The following is an 18960-nucleotide window of genomic DNA, read 5'->3' on the forward strand; positions in this document are numbered from 1 at the left end:
AAAGTCCGTCTGACACCGAGTGCTTGACACCCATTTATCATGTCTGGAGCCACGCCCAGTCTGAGTGCATTTGCTGTGCACCAGAGCGTGCATCTGTTCCTTGATGTGGCAGTGTGTGTATATGTCTTTGTTTTCATTCTCTATGTCTTTTGCAACAAAGACCTTCCATCCATGCTTTTAGCTCAAGTACTGTCAACTACTGTAATAGTCTTTGACAGAACTCCCCATAAAGAGCATTAAACAGCTGCAGTTCATTCAGAATACTGCAGCTTGGGTTCTGACCAGAACAAAGAGGTCAGAGCATATAACTCCAATTCTAAAGTCCTTGTACTGGCTTCCAGTCAACTTTCAAATATATCTTAAAATTCTGCTACAGGTTTATAGATCAATAAATGTTTTAGGTCCTGAATACATGAAAGAAATGCTGATGGAATACAAACCTGGCAGAGCTCTGAGATCGACTGATTCAGGTCAAATAGTGGAGAGTAGAGAGCAGAGTCCAAGGCAAACATGGTGAAGCAGCATTTAGCTTTTATGGTTGTCACGTCCCATCGGAAACGAGAGTACCCAAATGCAGGAACTCGGAAGACGCAAGGTAGTTCAAGAAGAGACACGTTTATTGTATGCAGAGGTCGGGGATCGAGCAGGCAGTCCAGTGCAGCAGCGGTTGTTGGGGCGTCGGGCGAAGAGAGCAGATGAGCGGACAGGCAGGAGTCGGTACATGGGGAAACAATCAACGCAGGCAGAAGTACAAGGAGTCAGGCTTACGGGGTTGGTCGGAGAACGGACGAAGGTCGGTACACACAGGTTCAATCCGGAATACAAGAGTGCTGGAACGGGACATAAAGCTCTACGAACTGGCGGAGGACCAGTCGTCACCGGGTCCTATATATACAGGGGATGATCAGCCCGCATGAGGCACAGGTGTGTGCCTCCCAATTAGCGCAGCTGCGTGGGCACCCGCACAGCTCGTGCTGAACCGGCAGGATCATGACAATGCTGCAAAAAAATGGAATAAGATGCCAACAGAGGGGACGTCAGCCCCAAGTATGAATGTTTAATAAAATCCAGGTTGAAAATGCTTCTTTTTTCTCATGCTTTTTAGAGTACGTATTTCCATTTCTTATATTTCCTGCACTGTACCCTATTTTTAATTTTATTTTTATTTTTTGTAATATATATATTTTGTTGTCATTTTTGTTTGTTTTCCCTGTTTTAAATGCTTTATTTCTTTATATTCAAATCTTTTTAAGCATGTCAAGCCAATTGAGTTACCTTGTGTTTGTAATGCAGGATATACATTCGCTTTGCTTTGCTCCCAGGACAAAGGGGATGGATTATCAGGAGACCTGCTGGTCAGAAAGAAAACCGAAAATGTCTCCATTAGCGCCACTGATGAATACAAGGGTCGCATCCACATGGCGGCCAACTCCAGTCTGCTTCTCTCTGCCGCCAAGCTGAGCGACCAGCGGACTTTCACCTGCATGATGGTGGTTGGCTTGGACATCAAGGAATATCCAGTCAACGTGGTTGTCTACAGTGAGTGATGGTGCTTGAGTGTAGAGTTGTAGGGAATAATATTCAAAGTTGGAATCTTTCAATGGGAATAAACCAGGAATTTATAAAAATGAAGATTGGCTCTATGGAGGGAACTTAAATATTGTTGAGGAATAATTTTTGGGCAAGGCACAACTAGATTATAGCACATCTAGGTTCACCAACAGAAGGTAGCAATGTTAGCTAAATTAATGCAGCCTTCCTCCGTGAGTTAAAACGTATTGTAATGTCCCCACAAGTGGTCAAGGATAGCGCTTGCATTTCTATTTCTCATCAATGGCTAACAAAATAAACAGGTAGTCAGCACACTAGCTTTTACCTTTTTGCAACTGCAGAAATTGTGGTTATAGAAAATACAAAAGTAGCATGCAAGAGAGAACATATGTACAAGTACATTGCACATAATAAACTATCCAATCCAGTCTATCAGCAGTGTTATTTGTTGTTCCACAAAATAGTGCGCTGTGTTGAATTTTGAATTTTGACTTTTGAGATTCGATTAATCTGATTTAATCTGTAAAGGCTGATTAATTCATAGAAGGTTGAAATCTCATACCCTTTGTTTTAGGTTACAACTGTCTCCGCCCCAACATTATTGATGCAATAAATACAGTAAAATAAAAACTGTAGATGCCATAATTTACAGTTAAGATTGTAGATTTCTGTTGTGTAATTGAAAACTTTTTGATATTTTTTTAATCGTATTACATAATACATTGGAAGAACCGTCCCGGAGTAATGTTCTTGACATTATTTTATTTATATATATGTTTGTGTGTGTGTGTGTGTGTGGTGTGTGTGTGTATATATATATATATATATATATATATATATATATACACGCACACACACATACACACACATACACAAACTGTTGTTCTTATTTTTGCACATAATAACAACTCAGACTATGGTCGTTAGTTTTGAGGTTAGCAATTTCCTACCTCTTTTGCGTCTTTCTGGGAGATCAGGGGATGGTAGTCTGCTGCTTTCAGATGATCCTGACAGACAGTAGTCGCTTGAAGGCTATTATTACAAATTTAAATAAAAAACACCAAAAATGTCACTTTATGTCCGTGGTACTAAATGAGCCAAGGTACTGTTAATGTACTTGCATATAGGCAAGAAATCTATTGTGAATGAACGTATGCCTATGACAAAAGAAAATGTTTGTCTTTATGATTGAATGTTATACCTGGTATTTCCATGAAATGTTTTCTCATGCAAGGTTTCTAATTTGAAATATTTCCAGAATGCTCCTAGTTAATGTCCCAATTCAGTTAAACTCTTGCTTCTCATTTCAATTGAATTTCCCACCCTTTGTAATCCTACTGGAGTGTATGTTGTACTTTGATACCACGCAGAATATTAATACATTTATAATTATGTGTTGCAGAGGTGCCTGCAGTTGTGGAGATTTCTGACAAGGCGCAAGAGTTGGAGATTGGCAAACCTACAAAGGTGCGTGGGTTTTTGTTCCTGTGTGACAAACCTTACTTATACCGACAGTGTTTTAAGAAGCAACAAGGGAAGCCCCCTCTCCCGAGGCATCTTAGTACAGTAATGAGGTCTTTTGAAGTGCTGTTCATGAATTAGTAACAAGCACATCCCCTGCTGCTGCAATTAGAGCACCCACAGGACTAAAGAAGAGTCTTTGGGCCTTTCATGGTCTGTTGCGTGGAATATTATGAAGTCATCAAAAGCAGAGGTCATAGGTCGACCGATATTTGGTCTGTTTAAACAATGACTTTAAAAATATTTTCGAGAGTTTTGTCATTTTGTTCTACAGCTCGGCACATGTGTCGCAAAAGATGCCAATCCACCGGCTGACATCACATGGCTGAAGGACAACAAACCACTGGTGGATGCCAGGAAAGGTGTGTTATTAAGGGTCTATATCGTTGACTTGGCTGATGCATTCAGTGCCGCATGGAAAATTGACTACCCTCAAATCATATAAGCCTCACCCAGTACATTTGTAAAGGAAATACCACTTGGTAAATACATATGCCGTACCTGTGTAAAAGCCACAGGTGACCACATTGAAACCCACATTGAAACAGGAGATATTTTGAAATTAATTAGGAAAGATGGTAAACAGAGTTTAACGCCAGCGCCGCACTAACGCTAACACTAGCACCGTGCTAACAGGGCCCGGACCGGTAAAAGTCACTTCCTCGGCACATATATTCCACCGGTCTCACGCTTAACTTTTCCGCTCGAGTGCCCCCTTGCAGCCCTTAGGAAAAAAAAATGCACAAATTAGCCGCATCACCGCATAAACCGCAGGGTTAAAAGGGTGTGAAAAAAGTCACGGCTTATAGGTTGGAAAATACGGTAGATACAAGTGTTATATGTTTGGGCGGCACGGTGGAGCAGCTGGAAAGTGTTTGCCTCACAGTTCTGAAGTCCTGGGTTCAATCCCAGACCCGCCTGTGTGGAGTTTGCATGTTCTCCCCTTGCCTGCGTGAGTCCGGTTTCCTCCCACATCCCATAAACATGCAACATTAATTGGACACTCTAAAATTGCCCCTAGGTGTGGTTATGAGAGCGGGTGTTTGTCTCTATGTGCCCTGTGATTGGCTGACAACTAGTTCAGGGCGTACCCTGCCTCCTGCCCGTTGATAGCTAAAATAGGGTCCAGCACTTCCGTGACCCCTGTGAGGATAAGGGGCTGAGAAAGTGGATAGATGGATGGTTATAAGTTCATGTCTCTCAATAAAGCTACTGTGTGCATGCGGGTGCCCTCTGACAGCTTATTTGTTTATCGGCACAGGCATTTCCATCCGGACCTCCGTGCAGGTGGACCCGGTGAGCGGCCTGTCGACCACCTCGTCCACACTGGAGTACTCAGCCACTAAGGAGGACACAGACGCCCAATTCTTTTGCAGCGCTCGACACAATTTAGGCACAGAGCTGTCGTCATCTGCACTCAACTTCACTATCACATGTGAGTTGTCCAACTTTGCTCCTTTTGGACATATCATAAAAGGAATGTTTCTTTGAGTTTCATCATCACAGAACTAGCAAATAATTCTGACTGGTGTTTAGCTGCCTTGATTGTTTTTTTTTATCATTTTTTTCCACACATCCCACCACGGCTTTGCAGGTTATTTGGGGAAAAAAATCTAGAGTTTTGGGCTTTAGTCTTGGTCTCTTGATCTCTTAATCTTTAAGGCAGAACTGGCATTAAAAATTTAAACCGCTTCCTTGGTGCACTTTCACATGAAGGAGGCTAACCATTTGTTGTCACGGACGCAGCACAAACTGAATTATTCTTCATATCTTTAATTCAGTTTTAGGTCAAATACTACTGTCGGTCATGCTTTGCTTTGTGTCCTTTTTATTCTTGCACATGTTGAAAATAATACATTAAAAAATATAAAAAACTATTCAGTTCTTAAAAGGAGAGCGCTAACTCAATAATTAAAGTTCCATCCAAGAAGAAAATGTGCAAACTTTTCACACTATTATAGATAACCCCCATTTATTGCAGGTGATATGTTCAAGTTGCTCTTGTTTAAACGGTTGCCAATTCTCAGCATTATTAAAAGTTAAGCCTTTTAAAATGTTGGTACAGAAGAACACAAAGTAGACGCACATGATTTACTTTACCATGAAATGATGTGGCAGGCCAGATCTGCCCCCCAGCCCTTGAGTTTGACCCCTGTGATTTAAGCGAACATATTTCAACAGTTGTAGTTGTGTTGGCATAAGAAAGATGGTCGTCGAGGGTCAAGTTTGCAGTGGTATTTGATTAACAGTTGACAGTGAGTGAAACATTGTTTCATAGCGGAGCGAAATGCTTGATTTGTCATGATTTTTGAAGCCTCGTTTTAGATACCGTAATTTCTCGAAAATTATGCGCAAATTTTTCCAAAAATATTTTCAAAAAGTTAATAGGGCGCATTATATTTAGGTATGGATGAAAAATAAAAAATACAATCACATTGTATGGTTGTGTACAGGTACATAGTGTTAATAAAAAAGGTATACATACATTACACATTTCGATATGATATTCGATGTCTTATGTTACACATTTATATATAGTACGGTAATGTGCACCCCCAAACTGAACTCTATGACCTCCTCGGGTAGCATGCATTTTACGATCGTTAGCGTAGTATGTTTGTTGCTACTCCACCAAAGATCAGAAACGGGAGTTTGTTATAACGTAAACCAAGACTAAAAATGTTGACTAGAACGACAGGTTGCTGCTTTTAAAAGAAATGTCATCACTCGTGCCAATGACCCCACCAACCCGGAGGTAGCGTGGCTGTCCAAAACTATGATAGGACAATGACTTCAGTTGGGTATCAAAAGAATGTGAGCTCAAACTACGTAGTATGAGCAACATGGACACAAAAAAAGGGAGAGCGTGCACAATTGAAATGCTCGCATTTTATTTTTTTTAAATGTGCCCATTAACCACGTTTCTCCATAGTTTGAGCTCACGTTGTTTTGATAGCCACCTGCCACCATAGGGAAGCTATGGTGTCAGGTGGGCGAGAGGCTGCGCTGCGGAACCAAAACTCTTTGGATTAAAAAAACGTTTCTCCACAAACGCCTTGGATGGCACAGAGGATGACATGGTCTGGGAGCAAAATAAGATCACTGTTCATGAATTGAGGAGGCACCAAAACTGGACCAACTCACCAAAGGTAGCTACAATAGATATTTTTCAGATTGGAGATGAGCCAGATGTTGCTTTTGAAGTCTTGGCCAGGGATGTGTAATGTATTGGGTAAACTGCAGTATACACAAACGTTTTATGCACAAATATTTAATGCAAAAAAATGAAAAAAGTCAAACAGTGTTAAATATTTATTTAAGACTGTAATATGTGTTGTCAACAGTATTAATAAAATGCGATGGCATCACTGAGCATTTGTTTTCGTTGGTTGAGGGATTCTGTTCTGACAATTACAGGGACCAGGACAAGCGTGTCCTGTGGCCTCGCCCGAGATTATATCACAGCTACATCAGCACGTGCACTGATTATTTTTAATGATTGTTGTACAGACAGTTTTTTGAAAAACAATACAATTAAAAACCTAACAAGATATCAATACAGATAATTCCCAATATCTTCAGCATATGGGAAGCAGCATATTGGTGGTGCTCATTGTATATTGGTATTAGGGTTTTCCTGAATTTTTGGGGTCAATTTCGGTGGTGCGCATTATACTTCAGGGCACGTTATGCTCGAGAAATTACGGTACTTGACTATTTTTTTATCATTCCAATTTCAAAGGCTTAACACTATTTTATGTGGTGTGTGAAATTTAAAATCTATATATATTTTTACTTTACAGGGACTTTAAGTAAAGTCCTCACAATATTAAAAACAATAGCCCATACGATGGGGTGCATTTTTAGATGACGTACATCGCTCATCCTCCATCTGATTTCTTGGTGTCTCCTCTCCATTTTCCAGACTCCACAGAAAACATTATCCTGCAGGTGATTGCTCCCAAACCTCTGGTGGAAGGTGACAACGTGACTCTCAAGTGCCTGGCGGATGGCAATCCAGCACCAACCAGCTTCAACTTCCACCTGAAGGTACACTGATGAGTCTGCAGTCGCTCAGTGTCATTAATCAGTGGAGCATCCCAAGCTAATCAGTGGCTATTGTGTTTGTAGGGGGATGTGGTTCCCGTGAAGAACACAAATACATACACCCTTACTCATGTCTCCCGTGACACCTCCGGTGAATACCAATGCTCCCTAATTGACAACCCCGCCATGATGGCTTCCAAGAACATCACAGTCAATTGTAAGACATCATGCTGCGTTTCTGTGAAAAATTGTTCCATCAGAGCTGTCATTTTTCTCCTTTTTCTGAACCTCTGGTGTTGCTGGCGAGAATGAAATGTGTTTGTCCCGTAATGTTCGGATCTCTTGGTCTTCCTCACTTTGTTGTGTCAGCCTCTGCTAATAAGGCGCGGTGCAGCGAGAGGAGTGTAGTTAATAATAGATACATCTGAGCTTGTCAGAGGCCGTGAGTTGTCGTTTCTCCATCCTCTCACCGCTTTCTCTCTCTTAGACCTAGATATCAATTTAAGCCTCTCCGGGTACGTCATCAAGACAGCCGGGGAGGCCTTGGAGCTGTCTTTCCAGATCGACTCTTCGGGGGACTCAAAGGTCTCCTGGACCAAGGTAAAAAAAAAAAAAAAAAAAACAACTTTTGGTGCTGAGAGTATCTGTCACGAAGATTGAGTTTGTTCTTAAAATGAAAGCTACTGTTTCTATCTAATCAGGACAATGTCAAGCTGGAAAAAGAGCCCAAGTTTAACAAGCTCAAGTTCTCAGACTCTGGGCACTATGAGAGCGAAGTGAAGATGGGAGCACTTAGCAAGAAGGCTTTTTTTGATCTGGTTGTTGAAGGTAAAGGTCTCAACACAACACTCATGCTTACTTACACTGCAGGTCGAAGTGACCAATTCCAGTAATGGTTTGTGTGATCTCATGGTCTGTATGTGGCCTGCACTAATTGGTCATGATATAGTGTATCCATCATCTTTGATTGCCTACACCTAAAGTGTTATATCTATATGAATACCGTAATTCCCGGCCAACAGAGTGCACCTGGTTACAAGCCTCACCGAGTACATTTGTAAAGGAAATGCCATTTGGTACATACATAAGCCACAGCTGTGTAAAAGCAGAAAGTGCCCACATTGAAACCCACATTGAAACACAACATATTTACAAAGAAAGACTGGACACATAAGTTTACGCGGTGCTAACACGAAAGATAGCGCTAATTCTAGCGCCACGCTAACGCTAACAGGGCCGGTTAAAATAAAACTTACCGGTAAATATCACTGAGACACGCCAGTAATGCAGCGGAAACACACTAGCACAGCGCTAACACTGGCACAGTGCTAACAGGGCCGGTAAAAGTCACTTCCTCTGCACATATATTCCACTGGTATCATTCTTACCTTTTCCACTCGTGTGCCCCCTTGCAGCCGTTAGTAAAAAATGCACAAATTACCTGCATCACTGCATAAAACGCAGGTTTGAAAGCGTGTGAAAAAAGTCATGGGTTGTAGGCCGGAAATTACGGTTTATATGGGGTCTCTGCCTCTGCCTTGACTTAAACGTTTGATTTGTTCGCTGATTTGTTCATGCACAATTTTCGGGCCACATAAAGCGATGTAGTAGGCCATATCTGGTCGCCGGACCATTGAGTTTCACACATGTGGCTTATATGTACCAGTTTAATTGCTCAATATTTTTTTCACTTCACTCGAGCACGGAGCATCCGAAACCCACTCGTGTCTTGAGTCATTGTTTGCAATTTTAGGCAGAACTATCAGGTTATAGCTTCACATTTGAGCCATGCATAAGTCAAGTCTACTCTATTTAGACCATACTACAAAGGTGGGCTATCCCCCTCTTACTTAGTGTTTTTTTACGTGATATTTAATGGCAGTGGCACGGTGACTCAGCTGGTAAAGCGTTGGCCTCTCAGTTCTGAGGTCCCGGGTTCAATCCAGGACCCGCCTGTGTGGAGTTTGCATGTTCTCCCCGTGGCTGCGTGGGTTTCCTCTGGCCACTCCGCTTTCCTCCCACATCCCCAAACCATACAACATTAATTGGACACTCTAAATTGCCCCTAGGTGTGATTGTGAGTGCGGCTGTTTGTCTCGATGTGCCCTGCGATTGGCCGGCAACCAGTTCAGGGTGTACCCTGCCTCCTGCCCGTTGACATTTGGGATAGGATCCAGCACTCCCCACAATCCTCGTGAGGATAAGCGGCAAAGAAAATGGATGGATATTTAATGGCCCATGCTACTCTACTGTACCAAAGTTAGTGGATTTCATTGTATGTACAATGTAACACATTTACATTATATGAATGGTCTGTGCAGTTCTCCTCTAATGTATCATCATAAATGGTCCAAGCATAGCCAATGTGCCATGTTAAGACCCTAGTCAGCATAGCGATCTGTGCACGGCTAATGTAACACATTCACGTAATTTGTGATGGCCTCGATGCAGAACTTAATAACAAAGTAAGTAAGTAAGGTTATGTTTCCTCTAATGTACTCTATTTATATTGTGCTTAATCCTGTGTACTGCATTTACACCATATAACATTTTCAGTGCACCGCTTACTTACTAGGCCTACAATATTATCTAAATCTATGTGATGGTCTAAGCCTTCGCTAGAGTTTTTTTTTCATACATGGAGGAAGGTTTTTGTTATTTGTGTATGTGAAGTCTCAATTTGGACATTTACATGGAACCCACAGACAATCAGTAAGCATTTATCAAGTACCATTTCAACTACTTGGGTTGTCATATATTAGAAGTTGGACTGAGCTCAGCATGTCTACCGGCCCCCTCGTTGGCCATAAGTTTGACTTAGCCCCAAGAGATACATATATTTCTAAGATGAAAAGGAAACGTCCTTCTCGATTAGCACACATTAGCATGCCCTCTCATTTTTTTGCATATAAAAAGATAAAGTGTGAAAAATGACCCTTTGATTTCTCTGCGTTTCTGGGCCCAGCTGTTCAGGAGCTGTTGCCAGGCAACCATCTGAGAGTCCACAAAGTCCTTGACAGCTCTATACTTGAAGAAAAAAATGGTTCTTTGTTTACCAGGATTAAGCAAATGAAGTCCTTTTGACTAATTTCTTAGTTTATTATCTTGCTATTTTACTCCTTTGGATGAAACAAGGTCTTCTGTCTTCATCTCGGCCAAAAGGACTGGGAACAATTGTGGCTATTGATTTGATGTCTGCACTTTTTGTTTTTTATTGGACCTATGTGCACGCGTGTGTAAATGAAAAAAGAAACCACACAACAAGAGCATCTTCATTGCAGGCGCTCCAGTGATCAAGCAGCTGTCCAAACAGCGTAGTGAAGACGGTCAACATAAAGTCTTGATTTGTGAGGCCGAGGGCTCTCCGAAGCCATCTGTTTCCTGGAGCATCAATGGCACCTCGGTATGTTATAAGCAAAACACACACACAGAGAGAAACACAGCGCTACAGCAGTGGTGACATGGTAAATTGTATTCATTCCTTTCCCCAGGAAACTGTCCAAGCAATCACAAAAGGGTGTTCTGATCATTAATGTTTTTCTGCTTTGTTTTGTTTTTTTCTGCCTCCCAAGAAGCAACACTACAACAGAGAGGTTGTATCGCCTTTTTGGGCTTACAAAACCAGCCAATTAGGGGATGTTTATGGAAACTTGTCATCGTTTCCAAGGTTACATGAAAAGATCACAATGTGTTTTCCCCCTGTTGATTAACTCAAAGTCAGTGGTCTATTCTAGGATCATACATTTAGGGGTGCTGAGCTCCTGCTCAGGCAATATCGATTTCATATTTTCCACATTTTAACACAGTTTCACTCCCACATTAATGAAAGAGAAGCATTACATACACAAAATATTTCCACATATCCTGGTTTAAACGAGGTACGAAAACCACAACTATATATAACTGAAAGGCAGCGTATTGCTCCACGTGCAGGTAGAGTGCTCTGAGGCGAGTTAGGAAGCAGTGGGAGGGATTGGGTGGAACAAACCATTTTGGAGGCATGGGGGGGTGCTGTATTATTGTTGTTAAAATATTGCCTTTCAAGCAAGTATTGTTTGGTTGTACACTTATTTGCATGTTTAAAAAGGACAAACTGTACAACTCAATCTTAAATCTTAGGGGTGTCATGATTCAATTTAGGGGTACTTGTATTAACCCCTTAAAAGACTAGATACAGCCATGCTACTAGTAATGAAGAAACAAATTGATTGGGATGAAATTTTCCTCATTTTGGAAACGCGCCCATAGCCTCTCAAGTCTCTTTTTGCAGCACCAGCACTTGAGACAACTGGTGTTGCAATAATGTATTTTGAGAACTCAAACAGATTTGAGTAAAAACAAATCATGCATATGAGACAGTAGCAAGTTCTTGATTCTTACTTTGCTTTGATGCTTCTGTTCATGTGAAAGTTACCTTTTTTTATATATATAGCGACATCAGCAGTCAGTACACCTGCACAATATGAAATGTAGGAGGGAAAAAAAGTCCACTTTTACAAATATAACGTGTTTCAAGAAAAATATATTATTTTATGTAAAGTTGTTTTCAAAAAGTCTATCCATCCATCCATTTTCCATACCACTTATCCTCATAAGGGTCACGCGCATCCTGGAGCCTCTCCCAGCTGACTCTGGGATAGAGACTGTACACCCTGAATTCGTTGCCAACCAATCACTGTGCACATATAAACAACCAATTGTTCACGAACACATTCACACTTAGAGTATTCAATTAACCTACAGTGCATGTTTTGGGACTGTGAGAGGAAACCCGAGTACCCAAAGACAACCCACACAGGCACAGGGATAACGTGTAAACTCTACACAGGTGAGGCAAATTTGAACTCAGCTCATCAGAAAACTGTGAGGTAGATGTGATAACCATTTTTTGCGTGTATGTGTTAATTAGTAGCTTTACAAAAAAAAAGAGGAGTAAATAATAATGTCTTCTACATAATATTACGATAATAAAATTCTGTATTTTTTATAACAAGAAGTTATGTGGTACTAATAAATGTGAAAGACTTAAATGTTAATGAAGTTATCATACCTACACTCGGCAGCACGGTGGTTCAGCTGATAAAGCCTTACAGTTCTGAGGACCTGGGTTCGATCCCGGCCCCGCCTGTGTGGAGTTTGCATGTCCTCCCTGTACCTGGGTGGGTTTTCTCCAGGCTCTCCGGTTTCCTCCCACATCCCAAAAACATGCAAAATTAATCGGACACTCTAAATTGCTCCGTTGGTGTGATTGTGAGTGCGGCTGTTGTCTGTCTCCATGTGCACTGCGATTGGCTGGCAACCAGTTCAGGGTGTACCCCGCCTCATGCCTGTTGACAGATAGGGATAGGCTCCAGCACTCCCCGCGACCCTCGTGAGGATAAGTGGCAAAGAAAACCTTACAATACCTTAACCCACCTATTATGAATGATGATTTTTTTTTTTTTTTAGACTTGCGAAATTGTCTCTGATATTCTGATTTTGCATTGTGTTACTACAAGTTTCTTTCTGTAAAAAATTACTTTATTCTCATAATATTAAATCTTTTTATCCTAAAATTACAACGCTATTTTCATGAAATTGTGTTGTTGCTAGTAGTTTTAACGTCCGATTTTTCAGTAAATTGCTGTACTTTTTTCCATTGTCATAATTTCTTGTAAAATCCATCCATCCATTTTCTATACCACTTACCATCCCTAAGGTAGTGCCACTTATCCCAGCTATCTCCAAGCAAGAGGGGGGTAAACCTTCAACTGGTCCCCAGCCAATCTCAGGGCACATAAACAAACAACCATTTGCACTCACTTTCACACCTACAGGCAGTTAGTCTTCAATTAACCTACCATGCAGGTTTTTGGGACATGTGAGGAAACATAAGCACCCGGACAAAACACGCAAAAGCATAGCGAGAGTATGCAAATCCACCTAGGCGCTGTTGGGATTTGAACCCCCATCCTCAGCACTGTAAACCAGAACTCCAAACCACTTGTTGCGCCGCCTTGTAAAATCCCTAATAATTAATGTACAAAATTATGTGGGTTTTTTCCCCCCTCATATTCTGACTTTTTTTGTCATAAAATTGTTCATTCTAACATCATGAGTTTGCTCTTGTGAAATCCTGATTTTATTCTCACAATTACAAAAAAATAATAGAACCACAACTTCATCCTCCCAATGTTCCCCTTCATTCTCATATTTCTTCACTCATATACATTTTATATATTTTATTTATCTTCTCTCACATATATTTTATATTTGGACATATCATGACTTTTTTTCTCATAAAATTCACATTTTCATTTCTCTTAAACGTGGGCTTACAATCATGACTTTATTCATGTAATTACCAAAAATCCTAAAACCTCACTCTATTCATCTAATATTTCCATTTTATTTGAATAAAATTCTGCGATTGGCTGGCAAACATTTCAGGGTGTACCCTGCCTCCTTCCCATTGACAGCTGGGATAGGCTCCGGCACTCATGTGACCCTTGTGAGGATAAGCTGCTAAAAAGACAATGGATGGATGGATTTTGATAAAATTCTCATATATGTTTCTTCTCCTAAGATTAAGCATTTTCCTTGTCATTTCTCCCTCACTTTTCCACTTTCTTCTGTCAGTGTGGCTCTAACGGCTCTTCTTGTCCACAACAAATGAGCAGAAATAAGAAGGAGTCCAAAATCTAATCATGATTTTCTGCACTCACCAAGTTGCAAAGCACACTAGATGTTCCTGCTGAGCACTTTGCACTTAGTTGGCACTTCTCCCCTTCAGATGTCACACCTGTAAACATATCCGGTCCTGGCTTTTCGAGGCAGGTGCACTGTTGGAGAGAGCAAACAAGCTTAATTTCTCCCAGGCTCAAGCACTACAACGTCACAAAGACAAAATCCCCCTTTTTGTATTTTTACGGTGTACCTGTATACCGGCTGACGGCACAAGCGTCAGTGGGAACTGAGTGAATTACATATGTAACCGGGTGGGGTTTGGGCTGAATATCTCTTTGTGCAAGATCATTTTCATTCCTTTGATTCCGAGCTGAACTCAACCTGCAAGTGATAATAAACCCTTTATCAAGCGACACACTCTTTTTTCCATCTTTCTGAAAGGTTTATTTTCGTTTTACCCTTATGTGACACATTTTCAAAAACTTGAGCACAAGCCTTGCTAATGGCCATTCATGAACACTGCTCACACCCCCCTCTGTTTACTGTGTGTGTGTGTGTGTGTGTGTGTGTGTGTGTGTGTGTGTGTGTGTGTGTGTGTGTGTGTGTGTGTGTGTGTGTGTGTGTGTGTGTGTGTGTGTGTGTGTTGTGTGTGTGTGTGTGTGTGTGTGTGTGTGTGTGTGGTGTGTGTGTGTGTGTGTGTGTGTGTGTGTGTGTGTTATCGATAGATAGATAGAAAGAAAGAAAGAAAAGCTGTGATGAAGACCGGCCGCCAGCATCTATCAGCAACGTTCGTCGTGAAATTAGCCACAGCTGTGATAGCGGAAAAGGACATTGCTCTCTGTTTACGGCATTGCTATCTGTTTGCATTAAATTTGGTGTTTATCATAACAACAACTTTGCGATTTCCGGCTGCATTTTGGCAGGATTTCATCGGTATTTTCACTCTCATAGAGAAGCATTCTGTTTACTCGGGCATATTTATAACTTATAGACATACGTATGCATATGTTATCGTGCGGTCTGCACGTTTGTCAGTATGACCAAAGTCTTGGAGCAAAAAGACTTGCCAGGGAAATTGATAAAAACCACGGGGTAAAAAACAGACATGGGCATGGCTTGAAAAAAGTGTTACCGTGTAGATAGGAACTAAAACTGTATCCATATGTCTAACCGAACACATACAAAAAAGTGGACGTTCCCGGCAAAGTGCTGTGCACTCTGTGTTACGATAGGAGCAAAAAATATCCAGGATCACATCCAAACTAGGCAACACAAAGGTAAGTTGGACGTAAATTTCTCAAATATTATATAATTGACAACTGTTAATACCTAAGGCCTATCTGTTGCACTGGCCCTGTAGATCACGCATTTTATCTCTCACGTTTATATTTCATGATCTCTGTCTCTCTCTCTCTTATATATAAACAAATTACTTGTGTACTTATTTCTAAAGTACAACTTGTATGTGCGGTAGTCTATTTGATATAATTTTCCCTCAGTCTACATTTATATGTCTGACGCTTGGCAAAATTATTTTAGTTGCTTGGACTCATATTTTAAGCTTTCAAAATATTATGATTGCCCTGTATTTACATTGTTAGAAGAGGTCACCATTTAACAGTGTGTTTTACAACCCCCCCACCGCCCACCCCCCGAAGGCAGACATTTTCAGTGTTTTTCCAAATTGGTCATTCTCATCCCTGGACTAGAAACACCAATCAATCACATGTTCCCATACTTTTGCTCTGGCCCGAGATAACACATATAGATGTGACACCATGAGTTAAAAAATTGAATTCTGAACTTCTGTCTCGAATTCGTCTTTTGGGCTGAAACCTAAATGTCTGTTATAATTCGATTTTCACTGGACCCAGAAGCAAGCAGAGGCTGAGAGCTTTATTGAAGAGCATATAGATCCTTGAGGTGTACTGGCAGATTGTTGAGACAGGGAATGTTTAGCAGGAGGAGGCATAAGCAGGTCAACACGAAAGGAGCATAGAGGACAAGGAAAAACACAAAAACACAGAGGTCATAAGTGTTGCAAGGACTGCTGTTGCTTACATGTTGGTCAGTGAGCCGACATACCAAGAAAGAATGTTAATACTGTGGCAAGGGAGTCTTGGATCTGGCAGTCTTAAATGCAGACATGGTAGTAATAGATTGAGAACAGGTGCGCGGCCGAGGTGTTGCTTTATATTCTTCCTCTCTGAGAAAAGGAGCGGAGGGGTAAAGAACAAGAGCGAGAGAGGGCGAGAGCGTCGCAAAGCGCCATACAACCTTCAACATTGCAACTGCAGGGACTGACCATGAAAATGTATACAACAAAAACTAAATAATTAACCTTGCCATTCCAATACAATATTTGGAGGGGACTATGTGCAGTGAGTACAGAAAGTATTCAGACCCCCTTAAATTTTTCACTGTTATAATACCTCTATTTGCGAAAATCATTTGTCCATTTTTTACCCTCGATGTACAACCAGCACCCCATATTGAAAGAACAGAATTATTGTAATTTTGCAGCTTTATTGAAAAGAAAAACTCAAACGTCACACAACCACAAGTATTCAGACCCCTTGATGTGACACATTTTTAACTGATGATGTCCATTCTTGAGATGATTCTACACCTTCATTGAAGTCCAGCTCTCTTTGATTATACTGATTGGACTTGATTAGGAAAGTCACACACCTCTCTAGATAAGAGCTCACAGTGCATGTCAGAGCAAATGAGAATCATGAGGTCAAAGGAACTGCCTCCAGTGCTCAGAGACAGAATTGTGGCAAGTCACAGATCTCGCCAAGGTTACAAAAACAAAATTCTGCTGCACTTAAGGCTCTTAAGAGCACAGCGGTCTCGAGAATTCTGGATGACCAGAACCCTTTGTAGAGCTGGCTGTGCGGCCAAACCGAGCAATTGGGGGGGGGGACGGGGGGGGAGTAGCCTTGGTAAGAGAGTTAAAGAACTAACCAAAACTTCTTTGTGGCTGAGAGAAAGGGAGAACTTTTTGGCCTGGATTCTAAGCGGTATGTGTGAAGAACACCAGGCACTGATCCTCACCTGTCCAATACAGTCCCAACAGTAAAGCATGGTGGTGACAGCATCATGCTGTGGGGGTGTTTATCACCCGCAGGGACAGGACCACCGGTTGAAGGAAAAGAAAGATCAATGCGGCCAAGTACAAGGATATCCTGGACAAGAACCTTCTCCGTAGTGCTTTGGGCCGATGTTTCACCCTGCAACACGAGAATGACCCTAAGCACACAGCTAAAATAACAAGAGTGGCTCCAGAACAACTCTGTGACTACTCTTGAATGACACAGCCAGACCCCTGACTTAAACCCAATCGAGTATCTCTGGATAAACCTGAAAATAACTATCCGCCCATTTTCACCATCCAACCTGACAGAACTGGAGAACATCTGCAATGAGGGGTGGCAGTTGATTCCCCAAACCAGGTGTGAAAATTTTTTGCATCATTCCTAAAAAAAAAAATAATAAAAAGCTCAAAAGGTTGTCTACTAAATCCTGAGTTAAGTGTCTGAATACTTTTCTTTTTTTAAATGTCCAAAAAAAAAACCTCAGAAATTTGTTCCCTCCCCTCCCCCATCAATGTAGGGTGCTGTGTGTACATTAATGAGGGAAAAAATGAACTTAAAGGATTTTTCCAAATGGGTATAATACAACAAACATTGATATATTTAAGGGGGTCTGAATACAGACCTGCTCTGTGTGTATATATGTGCATGTAGTGCTGAATAGGGTGTTGGTCATTGCTTTTTTTCTGGGGGTTTTTTGGCAGGTCCGGTGGGGGCGTTCAGTCTTTTGAGGCTAGTGTTTACAGGCATGCGCCTGACCAAGAAGCTCATATTGGTAGAACATTGCCTCCTAGTGATTTTTAAGACTGAATTTACTTGGGTTACTTGTACAGAATCGGTCCAGACCAGCCTGCTAGGTTTGAGGCTTTAAACAAATTTAAACACAATGAAATGCACTTAAACTTGTTGCATATTGTTGCTTGGGAAATTCTTATATAACATCACTTTGTAAATAAAAATGAGATTTTCTCGCGAGAACAGTTCTCCAAACAATGTTGTTTACAGAGTCATGTCGTTTACTTGGATCGTTGTTGCATTATTGTTGGGATTAGAGCAGCAACAGAAGATGGGGGGCATTTATTCCCCTGTTTCTTTGATAAAGAACACAGCAAAATTGAATATTGCCTCAATATAATAATTAGATAACATCGAGTGTGACATTAAAATATTGGTCAGACAATGACAGTTGCTTTTCAACACAATAGGTCATGAGAAAGAACTGTGGCATTTGGATAATTGCCTCATACACACGTGCCACTCGCCTCGGTCACCATTCCAGAAGTAAAAAAAAAAAAAAATCCTTGGTCATCTTTGTCACAATATTCTGTGGCATTAATATAGAATATGAACAACATTTACAAAAAAATAAACTAAAACTGGTCTATTCATTGTGAGGCTTCATTTATTTAAGTAGCCAACAAGGTTTATCGGATACGATTGGACACAATATGTGATATATTGCATTCTATTGAAAAAGCTGTAAAAAAATAAAAATAATAATCTTAAAAGTACTCTGAAAGGGCCAATGAACCATGTTGTCATTTTGTTCCCCAGCTTGATGAAAGTCCCTTCATCAACGGCAAGGTCACGCACAAAATCACAGTGGTGCCCACCGTCAACCTGACCGTCTCGTGCACCGTGTCCAACGAGTTCGGCGTGGACACGCGGGACATTAATGTGTCTTCGCGTAAGTATGCCACGCCCTCCCCGGTGGTGCCCTTCGCTGAACTTCTCTCACCGGTGCTTTCCCTCACCTCACTCTTCATGCGGCTAACTTCGCTTGCATGCTGACTCACCATCAGGACGCTAATCACGTTCATTAAACAGCACGTCACTGCTTTTTTTCTGTATTGGCATTAAAAAAAAAAAAAAGATGTCAACAATGGCACTTTTTGAACAAACACACAAATACATAAACACATTTAGCCATTAAAAACACTGAACAGGACCATGGAAGACAATGCGGAATGTATCATTTATATTTATTTAACTCTCTCGCTGTTGTTTACTTGGGACTCTAATAATGGTTGAACCATTAAAAAAAAAAGTTAGGTGTTTGTAGGAAATCCTGTAAATA

The 18960-nt window shown here is 41.0% G+C and overlaps 1 protein-coding gene across 3 annotated transcripts in view; it reads left to right on the forward strand.

The window, feature by feature from the left end:
- The window catches only part of LOC133504850 (CD166 antigen homolog A-like), a 74524-nt gene that overhangs the window by 51582 nt on the left and 3982 nt on the right, over positions 1-18960 (forward strand). Inside the window, exons 1-11 of one of the 3 annotated variants that reach the window (XM_061827521.1) lie at positions 891-1047; positions 1323-1539; positions 2954-3018; positions 3347-3434; positions 4334-4507; positions 6998-7122; positions 7204-7336; positions 7607-7719; positions 7821-7947; positions 10401-10522; positions 18438-18570. In XM_061827521.1, the coding sequence (XP_061683505.1) occupies positions 991-1047; positions 1323-1539; positions 2954-3018; positions 3347-3434; positions 4334-4507; positions 6998-7122; positions 7204-7336; positions 7607-7719; positions 7821-7947; positions 10401-10522; positions 18438-18570 (1354 nt within the window). In that variant the 5' untranslated portion in view covers positions 891-990. Of the gene's footprint in view, positions 1-890; positions 1107-1322; positions 1540-2953; positions 3019-3346; positions 3435-4333; positions 4508-6997; positions 7123-7203; positions 7337-7606; positions 7720-7820; positions 7948-10400; positions 10523-18437; positions 18571-18960 lie in introns of those variants that run through there. The other 2 variants (XM_061827522.1, XM_061827520.1) reach the window with 2 other exon arrangements.

This window comes from Syngnathoides biaculeatus, chromosome 8, assembly GCF_019802595.1.
Source record: "Syngnathoides biaculeatus isolate LvHL_M chromosome 8, ASM1980259v1, whole genome shotgun sequence".
Classification (NCBI taxonomy): Eukaryota; Metazoa; Chordata; class Actinopteri; order Syngnathiformes; family Syngnathidae; genus Syngnathoides; species Syngnathoides biaculeatus.